Source organism: Fopius arisanus, unplaced genomic scaffold (genome assembly GCF_000806365.1).
Source record: "Fopius arisanus strain USDA-PBARC FA_bdor unplaced genomic scaffold, ASM80636v1 scaffold00044, whole genome shotgun sequence".
Lineage (NCBI taxonomy): Eukaryota > Metazoa > Arthropoda > Insecta > Hymenoptera > Braconidae > Fopius > Fopius arisanus.
The window spans coordinates 974,977-992,617 of NW_011887783.1; the positions used below are offsets into that span (position 1 = coordinate 974,977).

At 37.7% G+C, this 17,641-nt stretch overlaps 5 protein-coding genes across 9 annotated transcripts; 2 read left to right on the forward strand and 3 right to left on the reverse strand.

Moving 5' to 3' along the window:
• Positions 1-909: 909 nt before the first annotated feature.
• LOC105267147 (charged multivesicular body protein 7) lies at positions 910-2,885 on the forward strand. 2 transcript variants are annotated; one of them, XM_011305799.1, is made up of 4 exons: positions 910-1,443; positions 1,530-2,307; positions 2,419-2,608; positions 2,678-2,885. In XM_011305799.1, exons 1-4 carry the CDS (start codon positions 1,166-1,168, stop codon positions 2,746-2,748), a joined length of 1,317 nt encoding a protein of 438 aa, XP_011304101.1. In that variant the 5' UTR covers positions 910-1,165; the 3' UTR covers positions 2,749-2,885. The 2 variants fall into 2 exon arrangements, with proteins under 2 accessions (XP_011304101.1, XP_011304103.1); XM_011305801.1 differs by having other exon boundaries at positions 2,658-2,749.
• Positions 2,886-2,924: 39 nt separating this feature from the next.
• LOC105267146 (limulus clotting factor C) lies at positions 2,925-7,768 on the reverse strand. 2 transcript variants are annotated; one of them, XM_011305798.1, is made up of 8 exons: positions 7,350-7,768; positions 6,982-7,039; positions 6,404-6,799; positions 5,629-6,053; positions 5,253-5,468; positions 3,909-4,210; positions 3,295-3,625; positions 2,925-3,208 (listed from the first exon to the last, which is right to left on the reverse strand). In XM_011305798.1, exons 1-8 carry the CDS (start codon positions 7,393-7,395, stop codon positions 2,943-2,945), a joined length of 2,040 nt encoding a protein of 679 aa, XP_011304100.1. In that variant the 5' UTR covers positions 7,396-7,768; the 3' UTR covers positions 2,925-2,942. The 2 variants fall into 2 exon arrangements, with proteins under 2 accessions (XP_011304100.1, XP_011304099.1); XM_011305797.1 differs by having other exon boundaries at positions 6,982-7,054.
• A 43-nt stretch (positions 7,769-7,811) lies between these two features.
• On the reverse strand, positions 7,812-11,443 carry LOC105267144 (neprilysin-11-like). Of its 2 annotated transcripts, none has more exons than XM_011305795.1 (8): positions 11,278-11,443; positions 11,074-11,106; positions 10,625-10,867; positions 10,281-10,492; positions 10,049-10,192; positions 9,009-9,786; positions 8,468-8,718; positions 7,812-8,338 (listed from the first exon to the last, which is right to left on the reverse strand). In XM_011305795.1, the coding sequence occupies exons 1-8, from the start codon at positions 11,381-11,383 to the stop codon at positions 8,003-8,005; spliced, it is 2,103 nt and encodes a 700-aa protein (XP_011304097.1). In that variant the 5' UTR covers positions 11,384-11,443; the 3' UTR covers positions 7,812-8,002. The 2 variants fall into 2 exon arrangements, with proteins under 2 accessions (XP_011304097.1, XP_011304098.1); XM_011305796.1 differs by having other exon boundaries at positions 8,155-8,338; positions 8,461-8,718.
• Positions 11,444-11,503: 60 nt separating this feature from the next.
• LOC105267149 (aldehyde dehydrogenase, cytosolic 1) lies at positions 11,504-14,700 on the reverse strand. Its single transcript, XM_011305804.1, has 9 exons — positions 14,517-14,700; positions 14,221-14,322; positions 13,973-14,138; positions 13,597-13,901; positions 13,354-13,456; positions 12,986-13,284; positions 12,713-12,921; positions 12,576-12,650; positions 11,504-12,404 (listed from the first exon to the last, which is right to left on the reverse strand). The coding sequence occupies exons 1-9, from the start codon at positions 14,655-14,657 to the stop codon at positions 12,344-12,346; spliced, it is 1,461 nt and encodes a 486-aa protein (XP_011304106.1). The 5' UTR covers positions 14,658-14,700; the 3' UTR covers positions 11,504-12,343.
• A 99-nt stretch (positions 14,701-14,799) lies between these two features.
• Positions 14,800-17,232, forward strand: LOC105267148 (aldose 1-epimerase-like). 2 transcript variants are annotated; one of them, XM_011305803.1, is made up of 8 exons: positions 14,800-14,927; positions 15,020-15,282; positions 15,371-15,496; positions 15,553-15,683; positions 15,850-16,019; positions 16,245-16,415; positions 16,481-16,722; positions 16,801-17,232. In XM_011305803.1, the coding sequence occupies exons 3-8, from the start codon at positions 15,405-15,407 to the stop codon at positions 17,150-17,152; spliced, it is 1,158 nt and encodes a 385-aa protein (XP_011304105.1). In that variant the 5' UTR covers positions 14,800-14,927; positions 15,020-15,282; positions 15,371-15,404; the 3' UTR covers positions 17,153-17,232. The 2 variants fall into 2 exon arrangements, with proteins under 2 accessions (XP_011304105.1, XP_011304104.1); XM_011305802.1 differs by having other exon boundaries at positions 14,800-15,282.
• Positions 17,233-17,641: the final 409 nt, after the last annotated feature.

The following is a 17,641-nucleotide window of genomic DNA, read 5'->3' on the forward strand; positions in this document are numbered from 1 at the left end:
AATGACGGCGGGATTGAACCCGGGCCGTCGGCGTGCTAGCCGAGCACGTTACCGCTAGGATAACACACTATTATAATAATAAAATTTCATTAGGAGTATATATATTGCAAAAGTATCGTTTTAAAAAATTGCTAATTTTTCAATTTTACTGGATATCTTTTCGGTTTTCAAATATTCCGTTTTTAAACGATATTTCCATTAATTATTATCAATAATTAGCCATTAAAAAAAAAAAAAATAGGAATTATTTAAATTAAAAAAAAATTAATGTTCGTGGGATCGAACCCGGGTCGCCGGTGTGCCAGTCGAGCACGTTACCGCTAGGATAACATACTATTATAATAATAAAATTTCATTAGGAGTATATATATTGCAAAAGTATCGTTTTAAAAAATTGCTAATTTTTCGATTTTACTGGATATCTTTTCGGTTTCCAAATATTCCGTTTTTAAACGATATTTCCATTAATTATTATCAATAATTAGCCATTTACAAAAAAAAAAATAGGAATTATTTAAATAAAAAAAAAATTAATGTTCGTGGGATCGAACCCGGGTCGCCGGCGTGCCAGTCGAGCACGTTACCGCTAGGATAACGCGCTCCTTTAAAAATATATATTCATTAGTGGTATATATTCAATATATTGAATATTTTTTTTCATTGAAATTCCACAAGATGTGGTTTCCCCTTTCCGCACGTTCTACAGTCGGCTAAATTTCAGTTAAATAAATAAAAAAAAAAGCATTCATACCGCAGAAAATAAAATTCACCCCCTCGACTTGATGGACACCCCAGCATTGCGTGTTGCGCCCTCCCTCTCTTGGGGTGCAGTACTACGATGACGCTGGGGTTACTCAAACCCCCAGAACTGAGCCTCTACTTTACTCAATCCTCTTTGGTTTTGTAGATGGCGATAGATATCCATAAATGAATTTTCAATGGTCATTCAAATTGAGTTTTATTTTTGTTCTGAGCTGTGAGACGTAGTTAGCCCTGATTTTCCATGATCCAGAAGACAATTGTCATGATCTGATGTTGTTCCTATATTTTCGAATACCGATTGTCTGGTGAATTCGTGTTGTCATGAGTGTTGAATCATCGAAGTCTGAATATTAGGTTATTTCAATTTTTAATTTGCCATAATTACCGATAAAAAATTAGAGAAATGTCGAGTAATCAGGAGATACACCCTCTTCCGAGGGACTTAATGCCCGATGCTTGGTTCAACGACGAGAGGATGAACTCGATGTTCGCAGAATTCAGGAATCGCTCGGTGAATCCCCAGGACTGGGACTCGAAGTTCAAGTTCTGGGATTCTCTGCTGGTTAATTATCTGGGATACAATGCGCAGGTGACATTCTCAGTTTTTCAGTTGTCCACCATCTTCAAGAGGAAGGGAAGGACACCGTTGTGCCTGTCAACAGTCGTAGAAGAGCTTTATCAGTAAATATCGAGATAAGAAGTGTCAAATTTGGGAATACAATTCTTCCAATCGAAATAAAAAAATCAAATTATCCTTCAAATTGCAGAAAAAGCGAAATCATCACCCTGGACTCGTTTTTGGAAGCGCAGAATGCAACGTGGGGCTCATGGGCAGTGAATACAATGGTCAAGAGGCCGATGGTGTGGTCCTTCTCAAAATTGAAGAACTACTTCATCCCGAACGTCTCGAATCCAGATATAAAATACATCCACATTCCCACAATCAAAGAATTATCTGAGGTGATCCTAAGTTTATCGAATGTCGAGAAGGATCTGATACTCTCAGTGCCAGAGATAACGAATAAATGTTCCGAGAAGACAAAAAGTAAAAACATTACCGAAGAGAATGTCAAATTGGCACTGCTGTGGCTGGGGCGGTTGAAGAAAGGAGGCCTGGGGGTGCCCCATCATCACGAGAAATGGGAGTGCCTCCTGAAAATATCTCCAATGGGTGTCAGTAATTTGTCAGAGGCTGAGGAGGGCCTCTTCAAGCTGAAGGACAGCGAGCGATTACTCCTGGAGAAAATTGAGAGCCTGGAGAAGGAGAGGAATGCCCTTCTGGTGAAGGCTAAGGGATCCCTCGACAGTGGACTCAAGGAGCTCGCAAAAACGTACGTCAGGAAGAAGAGAGAGCTCGATAAGAGGATTGAAAAGCATGCTGGCACCCTCCACAATCTCCACACTCTGATATCAAGTATTCATGATGCTAGATCGAATAATGAGGTGTTGGAGGCTTACAGAAAGGGCAGGGACATCCTCAAGGGCTTCGAGAAATCTGGGCTCAATGAAATCACGGCCAGGGACACCATGGACGATATGATTGAAGTAAGATATACAACATATATTTCGATATCATTTTTCAACCACATTTTTTCAAAGAGAAAAAAATAAATCTTTGTCTCTGGACATTTTTGAATTTTTTTTATTCTGTTCTAGGCCGTCGGAGAAGTCCATGATGTCCAATCAACTCTATCTGAAAACCTGAAAATCAATGACTCTGACCTTGAGCTTGAACAGGAGCTCAATGATCTCCTCAACTCGAGCTCGAACGACAAATCGTTCCCAAATGTTCCAGATGCGGAGCTGCCAGACCTGGAGAAAGAGCTGCACTCACTTCTTCTTGAGGGTAATTTTTAAAAATTATTTTCAAGGGGTCATTGTGATTCTGTGAATAGACCTGATGTTCTGATTACAGACGTTCCACCACCACCGACGTCCATCCCAAATTCTTCGAGACCACGAGCGGAAATCTCAAAGATTTCCTAGGAAGAATTGATGCGGGAGGAAAATCAAGTGATAGACCGTACGTTTAGGACATATTTTTAATGATTGTCAATATTTTTATCTATTTAACTGTGTGATGATCAAGGAGTGAAAATATAATTAGATTTTTTGCAAAGAAACTTGGGAATTATTTTAAATTTCATTGAAAAATTCAAGAATTCTGAGATGTGAATGATTTATCCATTGAGCCAGTCAATATTTGCCTCGGCACTGTGACATTCACCGATGGATTGTCTGTGTTCTACTTTGTACATAATATCTTGTATCCAGGGTATGTGTTCCGCGACTTCTGTGTATATGGCGTATTTCGTATGATCACAAGTAGCTTGAAGATCAGTATCATTTATCCCAATCCCACTGCTCACAATACCCCGAAGGTACGATAATCCATTTGTCTCGAATGTCAATCCACCCCCACTGTCTCCATTACAGACAGCAGAGCCTGAAAAAATAATAAAAACGAAATATTCTATACAGAATTCTATGAATTAATTATTATAGAATAATTCGATTTTTTTTTTAATCCACCATTCGTGTATCCAGCGCAGAATTTATCCGGAGTTATGAATTTTCTGCCTTTGACTTTGTCAGCCTGTTCGATACATTTATATTTAGGCACCACTGGGACAGATAGGGCCCGAATAATTGCACTGGAAGGTCCTAGTGCTGTTCTACCAAATCCTGCGACCTGTCCGTTGGTTCCCAGATCAATGGCATGAGTTCTTGCAATCGTGTCGAGACAGATCGGTACGAAGTAAGATTTAAAATTGAGAGAAGGCCTCACTTGAAGGATCGCAATGTCGTGATTGTGCCACCCATCGTATCCTTGATAATCACAATTCATGAAGATGTTTATCACCTGTGAACAATCCGTCAATATTTATCCCATTCTGATGAAATCGGTAACCAAGTGATAAAGTCGACGGCCGATTTTTTCGGTAAGCATCGATTTATCCCGGTAACTATCGATTTTAGGTGAAAAAGTTCAGGAACTTTTTTATAGCGAATTAAATTTAAGACAAAAAAGGTCTTATGATAGTTGTCTCTAGGATTGATGGATCAATCGATATTTATCGAAATTGTAAGGACACCGGTTTATCTCCTTGATGTAGAAATTTATTTTTACTTTTTTCTTCACTAACTCTCGCTTTTCTGACTTCTATGTATGGCGGGTACTCCTCGTCGTAATCTCTGTAGACATTTCCCACTGAAATGAACAAATTCGTCGGATTTTTTGGCTTTTTAATTGATTCATCGAATATGCAGTGAGCGGCGGTTATCACCAAGTCTTCTGTTATTACGGTAGCTCCACAGAAGAATTTTTTTACTAATGGGTCATTCTCCGTTTGGTATAGGGTCGCATGCCAGGGAAAATCTGTTATATTCGGCACAAATCCATCCACTACCAGGGGTTTCACTCCTTTCGAACGTGTAATTCCACACACTGCAATTTATTCATTAAATTTACTATTTAGAAATTTATCTGGTTCACTCGAATTGTGAATCATTGAAATAATATTGTGGAAAGTACGTGAGGAGTCAATTGGAATTTTGCAAGAATGTTGAAGCGTTTTATGTAATTCTGAGTCCTTTTTTATTGCTGTGGACTTTACTGAGAAATTTTTAATCGTGGTGTTGATAATTTATCCTTCAAGTTGCAAGATTGATTAATGCATTTTTATTGTGCTGAATTGAAAATAAAGATACAAATGTATTCCGAGATTCTCGAAATTCTCAACATTTTTTTTCATAACTTTATTCATTTGATTTCCAGTCTTGTACAGCTAGTTGCTATTCTCGTTGTATACATTTTTAATACTGCACTTGCGAATTAAAGGATTAATTATTCTTAGTCGTCGCTATTTTATAGGAGATAAGGTATACATCGAGTGTTTTTTTAACAACTACAACTTTGGTAACATTACTACACTAAATTTTTTAGTATCCAGACTCGTAAACGTACTTTGGAAGAATTAATTCCAAGAATCACAAAACTTAGCATTAGACAGGGCAGTTAATTTGTAAGAATATTCTTCTGAAGAATGGAAAACATTTTTGCAAGTTGAAAACTTCTCATCAATTATTTTCTTATTGAGTATTGATGTATAATCGCCATTTTGAATGATTAGCGTTTGTCAAGATGGCGACGCCTCCACCTCGCATTTTTAAACAATTATTAAAACGATTTGACCCCTCCAAATTAATTCCAACTTGCATTAAACTGTTCCTACGAAGTGAACCATTTTTCCAAGCCATTTTCCAAGCATTTCCATTCCCATTTCATGCGGCGTTCAATAATAAAAAATTAGATCAATCCTATCCGACCCTAACGTCGATATCAGGTCTATCATTAACATCCCGTTCCCCATAAACCACAACTTTATCTGGATATATCTCCACAATCTTCGTGACATTACAGCTCCCAGTCGAAATACTATCAATAGTTAAAGTAGTTCCATTGACATGAATGTTGATAACAACCGGACCTGGAATGCATTTTATTGGTTGTGGTTCCCACTGCCCTTGGGCGTTGCAGCCGACACGATTGTTCTGCCAGAAGGTATCCTCTTGGCGATAAGCACTCCGGCAGGATAATTGTGCTTGAGTCCCTGGTAGCACTGGTACTCCACAAGATCTGTATTCACCATTCAGAGTGCAATCAGCTCTCGTCGATGGCGTGTCAAGGGGTTCGCATCGAATTTCTGGACCAAAAGGGATTAACATTTTTTATAAAAAAAATACCACAACGAAATGATAAATCAAATTCATAATTAAAAAATATAATGAGTCGATATTCGACGTGATGGAGATTCTCTATTAAAAATTTAAATGAAAAATCAAATTGATATGGATTTTTCTGACCTTCACATCGCGGAATGTCCGACCATTTTCCCCCGGTGGCGCAGTAGACGTCGGCATCATCCGTTAAACGATATCCTTTATTGCAAGAATAAACTAAACGTCTTCCGGGGTCCATGCGCATTCCCTCTGGAGGGTCGCAGTTGTTGATTTGATTTGGACACTGGGAGGAGTGGACCCTCCAGGTGCCATCCTGGATCCCTGGAGGTGGTGGACAAGCAGTCGGGGGGGTCGGGGTCGGAGGTGCTGGGGTCCAAGGCCGGGGGGTCCAAGTGGTTGTGTCCCTGCCTGGGACTCCTGGGGGTTGTTTACCTCTGCAGGCAGCTTCACCCTCGTCTGTACCATCTGCACAATTTCTCACTCCATCGCATTTTTTATCTCCATCTATGCATGCACCGTATTCACACCTGAAGGTCGATGGCAAGCACCTGGAATTATCCAATTGATCCGTACAAAATTATTCTATTATAGATTAAAAATGAATAAATGATAAATAAAATTGTAAATAATTCTTCATCGATTTATTATCGAGAAGTGAATTTTCATCCCCGCCAGTTTTTAGCCAATATCTCGGAATTCAAAAAAGATGACGATTTTTTCATTGATACCTTTTTTGTAGCTGTCATCCTTCTTTACAAAAAATGTTTTATCGAAAAATTGGCTTTGTTCCTTCAGTTTCGAGATATCGGCTGAAATGTAACCGCGAAAAAAATGCTACTGAATTGAAAGAATAGAGAGCGTTAAAAAAAAATGATTATTTCAAAAAAAAAATTCTTACTGATAGGATCCACAAATGGTGAATGTCTCGTCAGATCTATCAGGACATTCAGGGGATCCATCGCAGACTAGAGTCCTGTGGATGCATTGACCGGTTCCACACTGGAATTGATCGGAAGTGCAATTGGGACGGCTTGCAGGTTTTATCACATGACCTTCTGTACATTCTGCCAGTGTCTCGTCACTTCTGTCGATGCAATCGTCTATTTTATTGCATTTAGCGTCACCGTCGACGCAGGCACCGTAATCACATCGAAATGCATACGCAGGACACGCGATCCTGGGATTCAAACATTCAAGACGAGTCTCATCACTCCCATCTGCACACTCTGCTTTTCCATCGCACAGCAAGTGACTGGCTATGCATTCACCATTGCTGCATCTGAATTGATCCAATCTGAAAGAAATATTTAATAGCACAGATATAAACATTTTAAACAAAAATCGGTTATTGATAGAGTTGTTCTTTTTATTTATTTCGGCTATTCCATGATATTTCTTGAAGGTAACGATCGCCAGAACTCTGATATAATTATAATCTTGTAAAATTATACACGAAAATCCACCGGAAAGGCTCACCTGCACGAGCCCGGCACTCCTGCAGCCGATGTTTCACCTGCGACCCCCAAAATAATTCCTGAAACAACAGATACTTCACCATCAAATGAATAAATCATTGGAAACCGCTATTATGAGGTAATAATTTGTCATCTGTCAATAAATCATTTAAACAACAGGAAACTGGGTTCAAGGACACTCAACCGGTTATTCCAGGGGCACTTATTCCTCTAGAATTTCCTCGTGGTATGTTAATGTACGCAGAAAATTCAGTTATCAGTACGAAAATATATTTTTTTCTGGCAACCCCTGATCCTGGTGTTATCGCAAGTCTCGGGATGTTTTATTTATGAATATATTTTGTTTTTCCCTGATTTTGCAAAACTCACCGATAATAATAAATATTGAAAACCATTTGGTAGTCGATCTACACATGTTTGAGCGTTAAATTCGCCTCGAAGAGACTGAGAGGCTCTTCTCAGCTTGATATCACTGTTGGCACTGATTGCAAATCGTAGAGAGACGACTAGATATCGGTAAAGTACAGTCATGTTTAATCTGTGACGTGTCCGTCAGTTTTGTTGGGCTTTACCCAATTGCAACGATAAATTCAACGAATACCGGATTTTACACTATTACAACTTTTCTATTTGTCTTTTCTAATCGGTGTGACGCAAACCGAATGATCCAGGATAATCTCGCGTTAATGAGAACTATTATGTAATCATTTATTTAATGACAGAAATGGAGGATTTATTGTTTTGTAATTGTGTATTCCGGGATTTTCTGAGGAGACATTAAACACCAGAAAATGGAAGACAGAGTGATTAATTAATAAATTATCTTCTCCATATTTTCTAAATTATTTATTAACAATTATTATTTATATTATTATTATTTATACTGTTTATCACCATTGACTTCGATTCAATGTTGATGAGAAAATTATTTTGATAATTTTCTGTAGATAATAGACACATGTTTTTATTTCAATTTAAAAAAAAATCGGAGGATTTCACGGGAACACCAGTAGAAACAGTAATTACCACAGGACACATTTGTGTTTTGGATTCATTTTGGAGCCGAGGGGACACTGAAAATCTTCAGAAAACTCCGGAATATTGGAGAGTGCCCCCAGGACTCGGAACTCTCCAGGGCTGTGTTCATCACTGCTGACGTACGTCTCAAGCGATTCAGGGTGATAGGCTGTGCACCAACAATTAGCTAGACTAATCCAAACCATTTGTTGGGGAGTGTAAGACAATCCAGGGAGAATTTTCTCCTGTTCATTGATGGACCACTGCTTGTAAGCCAAATAAGCTACCCTGAAGCCAACGTTGTCTGCTATATTTTCCCCTTGCGTGTACACCCCATTCAACTGCGAATCAAAAATTATAATTACAAAATTGTCATTTATCAATTATCACAAAACACAATTTTATTCACAATTATATTTAAATAAATACGGCTGAATAATAATTGAGATAATTAAATTATCACCTCTTACTTTCATTTTCGATTCTCCCACTGTGTAGTTTCCATACTGATCAATGAGACACTGAGTTCTTCCGAGAAATTCACTCTCTGCTGCAGGCGTCCACCAATTAACAAAATTCCCCGATCTATCGAATTTTCGCCCTTGATCATCGAATCCATGAGCTATTTCATGACCGATTATGCTGCCGATTGCGCCGTAATTCATGTACTTTGGCCGATCATCACTGAACAAGAAATCCTGGAGAATGCCAGCTGCTAGATCTGCAATAAAAAATATACTAGACACTGTTAATTCAATTTTTCATTCACAATTAATCCATTCATCTCCCTCCATTTTCCCTCTATTTATTTTTTATAGATTTATTAGAATATAAATTCAATTAATAAATATTTAAACAATGATTTATATATTTATATTTTATTCAGTATATATTTTATACCCTTTCCTTTTAAATTTTTCCCTTCCCTATTTCCCTTGATATTAATTAAATAAAATGAGTTAATTATAAAATTCAATTATTTTCTAGATATTTAATAAATAAAATACTCACACGCACGATTAATTTCGGGATTATAGCAAGCATTGACGTCAGAGGCTGTGCCGTAGTTCGTCCAATCGGTGTCGTTATGATATTTCCATTTACCCAAAGATATTCCGGTGTTGAAAGCCGTGATATTTGAAATCCCGGTCAGATAATCATGATCAATGACTTCCAGATTTAGATAGTACTCTTCGAGTTTGCTGTCATTTAGGAACTCATCTGGATAAGCAATTATTATTTTCATAGCATCGATTTTGGACAGAGCATTTTTTCTGGTTTCATCGTCCACCCAGTCGACCTCCTGGACAATCAGACGAAACTTCTGCTGAATATTGTCAACGATTTCCTTGATATTTCCCCTAGATTCCTCATGGAATATCCCTCGAACATAAATAACCCCGAGGCTAACAGGAAGTTTCTGCAAGACCACCTCGAGGCACCTCTCCCATCGGGATTTCATCTCTTCTTCTTTCCAGGAAATCTCCCCGTAGAAAAAGCTCCTGGTGAAATCAGGTAGATATATCAGCGATTCCTCGATTGTTCTCCACATGAGGTAGTTGGCCTGCACCCTCTTGGATGTCGTGTTCATCAGGATGTCCAGAGTCTTGACATAACTGGGAGCCATGACGATGACGATTTCGTTGTCTTCGACGGGAATGGATGGTGGAAGCATCTCGCGAAAGTATCTCTTCCAGGGGATGCTCGGGTGAGACTCGGACAGTTCAGCAATCGTCATGGGGTTGTAGATCAATGAATAGTTACCACGTTCTTCACTCGACAGAGTTGCCTAGATAATTTAATCATGCAATTTATGGTTTCTTTTTTTTTCTCAATTAAATTATTCCTATATTCCGTTTATCGAATCAATAATTTGATTATTTGATAACTAATCTCTTTGTTTGATGAAGGGAAAAATGAATCAATTAATTAATTAATTAATTGAACGAATAAATGAATGAATGAATTGATTATTGATGAATTAATCAATTAATTAATCAATTAATTAATCCGTTGAATTAATAAAAGATTTAGATAAAATTTGAACTAACATTCCAGATCGCTTCTTTAAAGTCGATACATTCGCGTGATTGTTCCTCTGCGATTGTTGAATTAGCTCCAAAATATATTGCAATATTAGCTAGATAATTGTTATAATCATCCATATAAGGAGATTCCACAGATCCTTCGTCCAGCTGAAATTTTTATGATCAATCTATGAATGATCACTCAGTATCAGTAATGATTTTAATGATTACGAGTGATTATTGGTGATTAACATACGTAGATGACTCTTTTAGAATTGTTCACCAAGTCCCAGTCGATCTTTAGTTTAAATAAATAATCAACAGAATACCCTAGGTCACGGGATTTGGAGATTGATTGGATCCAGTCGAAGGATTGGTCGTCCCATTGGTCCCCTTCCATCACTGGCCATCCCCCAAGCCTCTTCAGGTCATGCAGCTGTCGATTGAAATTCTGATCTTCAATTGCAGCTGGAAATTATAAATATATATATAATAAAATAAATATATAAAAATAAATATATCACTGACGGTTTCGAGATGAACAGCGGAGTCGATAAATTAATTAATTTTATTCCCTGGTAATAAATAAATTGCACGTACGGGCATTCATGCAGGATTTGTACAAGTTTTTGGCGAGTCTCAATGCTTTTGGCTCCGTTGCATTGGATTCTTCGATGATCTTCTTTAATTGCTGTCGGACTCGGTTATCCATGTCGAAAAAAGTACCGATCTCGATCTCATTATCGAGTACGACGGAATTTTTTAAAAATTCACCGCACGCGAATCTGTAAAAATCGTCGCACGGCTCCACCTCTTTGTCCATATTTTTCAAGATCATCGAAGCTGAATATTGCAAAATAAATCTGTTAAATACGAATTTACACGATTTTTTTAACCCATATACAGGTTTTTTATTTTTTTTTTACCAAATTATTCATGGGATTAATATAAAAAAATATCACGGTTTTGTGTTTTTTATTATTTTTTCATACACTTCATATATTTTCTTGTAAAATAAATTTCTTAAGTCATCGGTTTAATTTACTCACCAGCGTGAACACAAGCTGGAGTTGTGCAGACACCTTGAAAATTTTTTAATGAATTATTATTTATTGCAGAATTTTTGGCGCAATGAAAAAAATTATCAGAGTCTTGAAAAGGTTTTCGCTTTCACTTACATTTAATAAATCAAAATTAATTATCAACTTTAAAAAGAAATTGGTTCTGTAATGGAATTGAATTGAAGAACTCACTGGCGGATTCATTATTTCCACGGGGCGAGACAAATTTCATTATCATAATACCAATTCCAATTGATGAGGTAAAGCACAAAAAAATTGCAGAAATAACTGCAACCATCAGTCCACGCTCCAGAGAGGATCTGCGTTTCCACCAGATCGGATTTCTGAAGATGAAGGATTTTTCTTGATTGAATCCTCTGCGCGATACGGATATCAGGGTAATTAATAATTGGGAGAATTTAATTGATTCATGATTTGGGTTTTCATTTTATTTTTTCAATACATTTCATAAACATTTCAGGAACAATTCACAAGGAGTTGAATGATCATGCAGGAGTGAAGTTCAATCTGAAGATTCTGAATATTTTTCATGACTTTTGAGTTGAGTGACGTAAGGATTTCAGAAAATTCCGGTGATCGTACGAGAAAAAATCGAGTTAATTATTGGATTGTCTCTGTCATTAGTGACGATCGTAAAGGGAACAATTACGACCCCGTAACAAATGGCCGTGAATTTTTTTTTAATATATCCATAAATTAATAAAATAAAATATATAATTTATCAATTTTAAAAATTGATTTGAAAATTGGGGATTAAAAATTGAAAGTTGAATGAATAACTGGACAATTCAAGTGAACAATGATTAAACAATTAAACAATCTGTTAGTTTACTTGATTACTGTCTGCTCGAAGTCAATCGTCATGATCCCCGTGTAATCCACTAGCTCCGAGAGTTAAACAATTTTTTTTATAACAAAAGGCTTCGACTGAACGAGATGAGAGCACTAATTTTGGACTGAACAAGATCTAGTGCTCATCCACGGCCTTTAAACACCTCACACTCCTCGCATTTTCAATTCACTCATCTCAATTCCATTATTTTCTGTAATTATTGTTTATTTATGGCTTCACGGTTCAACGAATCATCGGTCGTAATCCTTGAATAACCCTGTCCCGTGATCTCTTCAGATACTGTTTCATAAATAGCTGAAACATTCTTGATTTTACAAATTATTAATTATATCTACCAAAAAAAAATGATCCAAGTCTATTATTTATTGGATAAATAATGTTTCTTTAAGACAGCCTGATGTGGATTGATTTAGTCTCCAAATAACTGTTCAATGCCTCTTCGCCCCTGAAAAAAAAGGAATGAGTACTCCATTAAATTTTTCAGCAATTGCCCTTCTCCCTCGACAAAAAAATGAATCATTGAACCCGACGATAACTCAATGATTAATTCGAAAATGAGAGTATGATGATTAATAATTAATAATTAATAATGATTAATAATTGGGGGATTATTCACAATTCACGTCCAATTCCTGATTGCTTCCATCCACCGAATGGCGCCTGTGGGCAGATGGCGTCGTACTGGTTGATCCTGAAAACAATGAATACATTCCAAATCAGTACATGAAGATGATGAAGACAATGACGACGTACCAAACACTTCCTGATTCAACAGCTTGAGCGAATTTGAGAGCTTTATTGATATCATTGGTGATAACACCAGCACCGAGACCATAAGTGGTGTCATTGGCTCGTTTGATGACTTCCTCCATCGTATCGAATTTGAAAATCGATTGAACAGGTCCAAATATCTCCTCACGAGCAATTCTCATGTTGTCCTTGACGTTTGAGAAGATTGTGGGCTGGAAAATGATTGGGTGATTGACGTACCGCATGGAAAGTCAATTATTAAAAATAGAAATTCACCTGAATGTAATACCCAAGTGTTCCAAATCTCTTCCCACCGACTTCCAGAGTTGCTCCTTCCGCTACTCCTACCTTGAGATAACCCATGACCCTTTCGAATATCTCATCGTCAACCTGTGGTCCTTGCTCAGTCGTGGGATCAAATGGATCACCGAGTTTTCTTTTCAGCGCCATTGCTTTTGATTTCTTGACGAATTCATCGTAGATCTTTGATTGAACGAAAACCCGTGAGGCTGCAATGCAAATTTGTCCAGAATTTGCGAAGATTGCGTTGTGGGCTATTTTAACAGCTTCATCAACTGCAAGGAGAGAATGCAATCGGTTGATTGGAAAAATCGTTGATAAATCGGGAGGGATTGAATATTCACCATTGGCATCATCGAAGATGACGAGGGGACTCTTCCCACCGAGCTCCAGCGTCACGCGCTTCAGGTTTGTGGTACCCGAAGCTATCATTATTTTTTTTCCAACCTTTTGATAAGAGAAGAACAAAAGCTACAGAAATCGCTCACGAATTTTCATAGTCGTGCGTCTATTTTTATAAACTTTTGGGCAAACTTTGGGAATTTTCGGTGAAGTTCATCGATTAATTAATACGAAGATCCTCTCACCTCGACAGATCCGGTGAAGGCAACTTTCGTGATGTCCGGATGTTCAGAGACAGCGGCGCCAGCAGTGGGTCCATATCCAGGAACGACGTTGATAACACCAGGTGGAAATCCAGCTTCCCTCGTCAAAGCGGTGACATGGAGGGTACACAACGGGGTCTGCTCCGCAGGTTTCAGAACTATGGTGCATCCAGCAGCCAGTGCTGGACCCCACTTGAACCCCAGAAGAGCAATTGGTCCATTCCACGGTGTAATCTGTCCAACAGCACCTATTGGCTCCCTCCTGGTCATCACCACGCTCTTGTCATCTGGAAAATCATGCTCATCATCTCCAGTCTGTCTGACAGTTTTTTCAGGTATCAGTAGACCCTGCACTCACCTGTTTCCGCGGTTTCCCCGTGAATTTTATCAGCCCAACCAGCGTAGTACCTCAGCACCGCTGCTGACACTCGGATTTCACCCAGTGCCATCTTCCAGGGCTTGCCGTTCTCCAACGTTTGGATACTCGCAATCTCTTCAGCATCGCGGTCTATCAAATCTGCCAACTGATTCACTCGCATTAAGAATATTTACAATTACAAGACCATTACCCACTCTTTTTATAGTTTTAATTATTTTTTCCAGTACCTTATTGAGGAGAATACCGCGATCACCGGGTTTTAGGCGTCTCCAGGGTGATCCTGGTTGGAATGCACTTTTTGCTGCGATAACTGCTTTATCTACGTCGGCCTGAGATAAATTATAAATAGTAATTCATTATTATTGCGCAATCTAATGAATGATTTATCGTTTCATTAATCACTCTAATGTCGTTTTAAATTAGATGACTCAGGGAAAATATCAATTATTTATAACTCGCAATACAAAACCAGAAGGCAAATGGTATTGACAATCTTCCTGATAGGAAAATTATTTTTTCGTACCTTATCACCTTCGGATATCTGTGCGACGACAGTTTCTGTTGCTGGATTGATGCTCGGAAATGTTTTTCCACTTGCTGCGTCAACAAATTCATTGTTGATAAAAATCTTCGTGTACTTTATCACCGGATTGCGATTCACCATGTTGATGAGCTCGAGGTCGTGTCTGGAGGGAGACTGAAGTCTCGGAGGAATAGTATCGGTGTTTTATAGTCTAGCTATTTTTTAAATATTCACCACTTTGGAATCTTTAGAGGCAAACCGTTGCGATAGTCCACGAGTGTTATCACGATCCATCCGAGCAGTAAAATATTTTTAAAGAGATATGAGAGGGACTTTATAAATATAAAAATCATTTTTTGAGAGTCAATGGAAGAATGCGCTTTCTAGGAATAAAGCAGAGTTTACTGATTGGTTCGTGATGACATTTTTTTTTGTGAGAAACATTTATTGCGTCGAATTATTGGACAATCAACCGGTTATTGTTATTAATTATTTTACTGAAGTGTTATGAATTCGCGAAGTCATTGGAATGAGTCACCGGTACTTCTGCTGACACACGCTACATCACAACTTCAGAATGATGTATCAAGAAAATGAAAATTATTGGATTAATAACGATTACCAAAAATTAATCGACATGGACATCTATTTCCGTCACCGATTTTCAATAAAAATCATTTAAAAATCGAATAACGATTTTTCTGCAAACAATTTTCAACAGAAAAGAGAGCTTTCAAAAAATCGTTATCACTGGAGTTGGAATCCGGTAAATACATGCACTTAATGATCTGAAATGAGCGATTTAATGATTACGCTCTTCATGTTTTTAATATTTATTATATTTAAATCTCCAGTGACATCAATCTGTGGAATAAAAAAAAGGGCAGAATGACCACCGAAGGAACAATAATCGACGAGGATGGATTCGGAGTTATTCCCATCATCACCGATGATAACAGAAATTTTGAAATTGTTAAGAGGTAATTGATGAATTATTAACCCAGAGAGTCATTATAACTGAGCAAAATTCACTAAGATATACATTGACTAATAAGACGAAAGCATCGGTGACTCTAATCACGTGGGGTGCTGGCATCCAGGGGATTCGGGTGCCGAATTATCGGGGAATCCTCGGAGATGTTGTCCTGGGATTCGACGACATCGATGGTAAATAATATAATTGTTTAAATGAAATTATTCAGAAATCAAAATAATTCATGAGTTCAGATGGATTAATTCAATTTTCTCTGATGAATCTGCTGTTTGGAATTTTAAAATAGGAAATACGGCAGTTGTGAGATGATGATTATTAATCAATTATATTAATTGGAAGGATATTGGAATAATCGACATGTGGGGAGGATTCTGGGTCGTGTGACAAGACGTGTGTCTACTGATATTTCTCCTAGCTTATCACACGATCCTCTTGTCTCAGGAATCAATAATAAATCCCCAGGATTTGATAGCGTCAACTGGGACAGCTACATCCTCGGAGAACAAGTGGCAAGTGGTGAAAATTCAATTAAAACGAAACGATTGCCTTAAAAAATAATTCAACCGGTTTTTTATTCGGCGGTATATTGTTTTTTTTTTCCATGACGAAAAATTTCTGTCTTTAATTCAATTTGTTTTGCAGAAAAATGGAAATAATTATTTCATGTTTAAAAATTTATGGAGAACAATTCAGATTTTCTTTATATTAATTTTAATTAATTTAATTTTGGTCAGGTCATGTCTCATTTGAGTAGAAATGACAGATTTCATCCTGGAGAAGTGCTGACTCAAGTTAAATACAGCTGGAGCGATAACAACGAGCTTTTCATGGACCTCAGGGCGAGCTGTACCAGACCGACACCCGTGGACATCACCTCCTTCTGTCTCTTCAATCTCGCGGGCCATGTGAGCAGAATTTATTCGAAAATTCTTGTTGCAATTTCATAAAAAATGTGTGATGGGTTAAATAGGGCATGGGCTCTGAGGAGCTCAACAAACATGTGGTCTCCATTAATGCCAGCAAGTGGCTGCACTCTGATGTGAGAACAAAATTACCCAGTGGAGCTGTTCGCTCCGTTCGCAAAACGAAATTCGACCTTCGAACTCCCACGGAATTGAACCTGAAGAGGCTGGAGAGCATCCCCGGGGGTGGATACGATCATTTTTTCTGTGTCAATTCTCCCAGCACTTTGTGTTACAGATTTCACGCTAGGTGAATGTTCGATGAACTGAATTTTCTCTCTTCTGATTTTTCTGAAAAAGAAAATGATTTCTTCGTGGTTTTGTGAAGGGTATTGCATCCGGATTCTGGGAGAGTATTGGAAGTGAATTCCAATCAGGCTGGACTACATTTTTATACAGCCAACGAATTCCCCCGACTCCAGGAGGATCTTCATTACTGGGACAGGAGCGAAAGTCCTTGCAGACGAGATAAGAATAATAATTCGAGGGGTAAATCTTCTGGAATTCCTGCCAAGGGTGGTGTTATGTACAAAAGACACTCTGGATTCTCAATTTCTCCTCGAAATTATCCGGACTCCGTGAACTTTAACCATTTTCCATCCAACATTCTCTACCCTGGGCACGACTATCACTACGCAATGGCTTTGAAATTTGGAATAAAAAAAAGCATTCCAGAATAAAACCACAATATTCTCTCTGGTATAAATAACATGTATTTATAATCGATCTACAGACAATAAAAATTACAATTCTACATTAATATATATATTCTTTTCATTCCCTTATTTGTACACTAATGAGAGAAAAAAAGTATTGGAAAAATAGCGAAAAGAACACGTGCATCTTCCATCTCTCAACGTAAAAAATTCAATTTCGTGATTGATTAATCGTTTGGTATAAAAATACGTAGAAGTTGGAGTCTAACTGAGACCTCTTTGAACACTTTGGCCTCTGCTAGGACCAATTTTTTTTTCTTCTTCCTCAGCTCTCAGTTTTACATGCGAGAATATTTCGTGGAAAAATTTTAGACACTCCGTAAAAAATCTATTGAACTGCCAGGGAAGAATTCCTCCATTTATTCGTCAATTTACTGGCAATAGAAATGTTTAAATGCCGAATTATTATTTTTTTAGATAATTCAAAAATTTATTTAAGATGTTCTTTGTAAA

Excerpts from the sequence above, each read along its gene's own strand:
- LOC105267144 (XM_011305795.1), bottom strand. The coding sequence starts at position 11,383 with ATGGTTGCAGTTATTTCTGCAATTTTTTTGTGCTTTACCTCATCAATT. Across the intron at positions 10,493-10,624 it reads CAAATCCTGCATGAATGCCC|CTGCAATTGAAGATCAGAAT; the intron begins GTACGTGCAATT and ends TATAATTTCCAG. Across the intron at positions 9,787-10,048 it reads TTAAAGAAGCGATCTGGAAT|GCAACTCTGTCGAGTGAAGA; the intron begins GTTAGTTCAAAT and ends TAAATTATCTAG.
- LOC105267148 (XM_011305802.1), top strand. The coding sequence starts at position 15,405 with ATGACCACCGAAGGAACAATAATCGACGAGGATGGATTCGGAGTTATT. Across the intron at positions 15,497-15,552 it reads AATTTTGAAATTGTTAAGAG|ATATACATTGACTAATAAGA; the intron begins GTAATTGATGAA and ends AAATTCACTAAG. Across the intron at positions 16,020-16,244 it reads ACATCCTCGGAGAACAAGTG|GTCATGTCTCATTTGAGTAG; the intron begins GCAAGTGGTGAA and ends AATTTTGGTCAG.
- LOC105267147 (XM_011305799.1), top strand. The coding sequence starts at position 1,166 with ATGTCGAGTAATCAGGAGATACACCCTCTTCCGAGGGACTTAATGCCC. Across the intron at positions 2,308-2,418 it reads CCATGGACGATATGATTGAA|GCCGTCGGAGAAGTCCATGA; the intron begins GTAAGATATACA and ends ATTCTGTTCTAG. Across the intron at positions 2,609-2,677 it reads GCACTCACTTCTTCTTGAGG|ACGTTCCACCACCACCGACG; the intron begins GTAATTTTTAAA and ends TTCTGATTACAG.
- LOC105267146 (XM_011305797.1), bottom strand. The coding sequence starts at position 7,395 with ATGTGTAGATCGACTACCAAATGGTTTTCAATATTTATTATTATCG. Across the intron at positions 6,800-6,981 it reads GGAGTGCCGGGCTCGTGCAG|ATTGGATCAATTCAGATGCA; the intron begins GTGAGCCTTTCC and ends TATTTCTTTCAG. Across the intron at positions 3,626-3,908 it reads TAGAAGTCAGAAAAGCGAGA|GTGATAAACATCTTCATGAA; the intron begins GTTAGTGAAGAA and ends GATTGTTCACAG.
- LOC105267149 (XM_011305804.1), bottom strand. The coding sequence starts at position 14,657 with ATGGTGAATCGCAATCCGGTGATAAAGTACACGAAGATTTTTATCAAC. Across the intron at positions 13,457-13,596 it reads CCTTCACCGGATCTGTCGAG|GTTGGAAAAAAAATAATGAT; the intron begins GTGAGAGGATCT and ends TCTTATCAAAAG. Across the intron at positions 12,922-12,985 it reads CACTTGGGTATTACATTCAG|CCCACAATCTTCTCAAACGT; the intron begins GTGAATTTCTAT and ends ATCATTTTCCAG.